Below are 3,184 nucleotides of genomic sequence, written 5' to 3'. Positions count from 1 at the left end.
ATAATATTTATATTTTAGAGAGATAGGTGTATATTCAGAATCTTAAACACTTTAATACCCGTGCTAATTAGTTGCCCATAATTTTGTTTTTCTCTAGCTTGCACCAAAAAAAAAAAAAAAAATCACTTGCGAAAATATGTGTGTTACAACGATCTAATCGCAGAGCTTCTGGTAATAATAGGATATATACATAGGCTTCACTATATCCTGTATTCAGTGTGTGTGTTGTGCTGTGTGTAAGTGTGTGGGTGTGGGTGTGGGTGTGGCTGATCCTGGAGCTGGTTCCTTATCTGCGTAGGAGCCGTCTCCTACGCGCCTCATCTCAGCGCGGCGCATTGTGGATGTGGGTGGTCAGGTGCTTCGACAGGTAGTCCGCCCGAGCGAAGCACTTGCCACAGGACTCGCAATGGTACGGCCTCTCGCCGGTGTGGATCCTCAGGTGGCGGGTCAGGTCCGACTTGCCACCGAATGCCCGTCCGCAGAAGAGGCACACGAACGGCCTTTCCCCGGTGTGCTTGCGCACGTGCAGCTTCAGATTCTCCTTGGAGCGCACACACTTGCCGCAAAAGGGGCACGCAAATCGCGAGGTGGCCGGCCTGAAATCGGACATATAAGCACGTAAGTCGATTATTTTTAAATGTGTTAAAAGCCCTTCCAGTTGACCACTTCATGTTGCACATAAAGTTGTTTAGCCAAATACATTTTCTTAATCGTAACAAAATCAAGGAGATACCCTTTATAGAAACCCTTTATAGACTAAAATTACTCATCCGCCATGTGGGCCCATATTATATTCAAATAATCCCTCGCTTAGGCAAATCTCTTGGTTATCTCTAAGACATTTATACGATTAAAGAATTAATGAAGGTAATATCTACTAAAGATTTCAATATAAGAGTTTTACTTTTCTTTTGCTAATATAATTTACTAATTAATACGATTGAAGAATTTAGTAACTAATGTCTATTAAGGCAGATCCTCTACCCTTCTTAAGATTTCAATCGAACAACATTACTTATTCGCCGTGTGGTCTCCTATTTCTCTTTCTCTTTCTCGATCTTGTTACCGGACGAATGGACTCACCGCTTGTCCCTCTGCCGCTCGGCGGCGTCCACGCGCAAGAAGTTGAGTATGGAGGCCTCCTGCGGATTGAGTCCCAGGAACTGCTCGTTCGGAATGCGCTCGGCGTTGATCAGGGAGGTGAGCGAGCTGAGGGAGCTGATGCCGCCGCCCGCCGCGGAGCTGCCGGCGGAGCCAACGCTGCTGCTGCCGGGTGCACCGCTTCCGGTCGCGCCGCTTCCAGTGCCGCCGGAGGTGGCCTGCGCCTGGGCGGCGGCCACAACAGCAGCGGCAGCCGCCGAGGATGAGGAGCCGGCGGCCGAGGTGGCCACCAGTGGCAGTGAAACGTGGCCCAAGTGGGTCGGCAGCTGCGACTGCGACTGCGGATTGTGGTGCTGGTGCTGCTGCTGCTGCGCCTGGTGGTGCTGCTGATGGTGATGGTGGTGGTGGTGGTGGTGATGGTGGTGTGGGTAGGAGGGATCCGTTTCCAAGTGGTGCAGGCGCGACTGCAGCGTCAGTTGATTGGGAAATAAGCAACAAAATGGTTTTCAAATTAGTTTCTGTTCCCTTGCGATGCTTCATCAAGAAGGTGACTTCTGTATGAATGGGTTTGGACATCGAGGACAACTCACCCGCTTGTTTGTACTATGAATGCCGTCGGAGCTGCTTATGTTCGGCTCGGTGGCGCTGGTGGAGGCCGAGGCCGAGGAGTTGTTGTCCTGGTAGAGCATCGTGATGCCCGCGGAGTCGACGGTGTTGTCCTGTTCGTGCTCCTCCATGTCGTTGGGCCGCGACTCGGCGCTCTGCTCATCGGAGTTACCCTCCCGCTTCACATTCACCCGCAGATCCTCGCCCTCGTCGGCCAGCATGGGCTCCTGCGAGCTGGTGACCACATCCTGGTCCACCGACGTCACCGAGCCCGAGGCGGAAACGGAAGCGGAAGCGGGCGCCGCCACCGAAACGGAAATCGCCGAGGAAACCGGTCCCGCACCGGACCCGCCCAGTCGTCCGATCACGCCCACGCTCTTCTTGCCATGGAGCCGCTCGAGGGCGTGGTTCAAGCGATGCTTCTTGAAGCTCTTCAGGTAGCGGAACTGCATGCCGCACACGTCGCAGGTGAAGAGCTTGTCGGCCGGCAGACGAGCCCGGTGATTCTGCTCCTTGTGCTTGGCGTAGGCACTGCGATAGCGATACGACTGGCCGCACTGCTCGCAGATGAAGGGCTTCTCCTCGCCGGGACCCACGTGGGGATGTTGGAGGGCGGCGTGCTGCTCCAGCAGCCACACGTTCGGAAAGTGGGCGTTGCACACCACGCAGCGGGTCTCCTCCTCGATGGTCTCGCCGGCGATGCCCGGTCCGGCCGAACCCGTGACGCCGCCACCCGACGAGCTGAACAGCGAGGAGCACGTGTCCGAGGGACTCTTCAGCATCTGGCTGAGCTGTTGCGTCAGTAGCGGCGGCGTGGACGAGGTGGACGACGAGGAGCTCTTCTCCTTTAGATCGGAGGCACCACTACCGGCGGCGCCGGCCAGCAAGAGTTGTGTGTACTGCCTCAGGCCGGCGGCATCAACAATAACACTGCCCGATCCCGAGCCCGAACCCGAACCCGAAACCGCTCCCGAACCAGAACCAGATCCCGCGCTCGCCAGGATGGGAGTGCGCCGCTGGCGCTGCAGCAGCTGCTCCAGCGACTCCTTGTACAGCTGGGCACTGCGTTCGCTGGGCAGCTCCATGATGGTCACCTCATCGCTGTCCGCCGAGCTGCGCTTGCAGCTGTCCTCCCCAGAGTCGTTGGACATGACCGTGGTGGAGCTGGTGGCCATTTGCTGTGGCGAAGGCGACGACTTGGCACCCTTTCCCTGCTGCTGCTGCTGCTGCTGCTGCTGGTAGAAGGCGGTGGGCGTGGGGTAGCGCAGGTTGAATGACGCTCCTGCCGCCTGGCTGCCACCCAGACCACCCACCCCAGATCCTGCAGCGCCGCCGGTTTGAGGTTGCTGCGGTTGCTGTGCGTGCTTGTACTGAGTGTCGCCGGACCGGCTGGCACTCACCTGGCTGCTCGAGGAGGCGGTGGTCGCCGTCGCCGTGGCCGTGGCCATCGGCTGACCCGCACCCGGCTGGTAGTCCT

General features: G+C 57.2%; 1 protein-coding gene across 1 annotated transcript; it reads right to left on the bottom strand.

The window, feature by feature from the left end:
- Positions 1-241: 241 nt before the first annotated feature.
- LOC113564483 (protein bowel-like) lies at positions 242-2,919 on the bottom strand. The gene is made up of 3 exons (XM_026981605.1): positions 1,692-2,919; positions 1,084-1,565; positions 242-596 (listed from the first exon to the last, which is right to left on the bottom strand). The coding sequence occupies exons 1-3, from the start codon at positions 2,880-2,882 to the stop codon at positions 323-325; spliced, it is 1,947 nt and encodes a 648-aa protein (XP_026837406.1). The 5' UTR covers positions 2,883-2,919; the 3' UTR covers positions 242-322.
- Between the last annotated feature and the right edge of the window lie 265 nt (positions 2,920-3,184).

This window comes from Drosophila erecta, unplaced genomic scaffold (genome assembly GCF_003286155.1).
Source record: "Drosophila erecta strain 14021-0224.00,06,07 unplaced genomic scaffold, DereRS2 tig00000126-arrow-pilon, whole genome shotgun sequence".
Taxonomy (NCBI): Eukaryota; Metazoa; Arthropoda; class Insecta; order Diptera; family Drosophilidae; genus Drosophila; species Drosophila erecta.
The sequence above is the reverse complement of the archived record's forward strand: the minus strand, read 5'-3'. Positions and strand labels throughout refer to the sequence as shown.

Excerpts from the sequence above, each read along its gene's own strand:
- LOC113564483 (XM_026981605.1), bottom strand. The coding sequence starts at position 2,882 with ATGGCCACCAGCTCCACCACGGTCATGTCCAACGACTCTGGGGAGGAC. Across the intron at positions 1,566-1,691 it reads TTCATAGTACAAACAAGCGG|TCGCGCCTGCACCACTTGGA; the intron begins GTGAGTTGTCCT and ends CTGACGCTGCAG. Across the intron at positions 597-1,083 it reads GAGCGGCAGAGGGACAAGCG|GCCGGCCACCTCGCGATTTG; the intron begins GTGAGTCCATTC and ends GTCCGATTTCAG.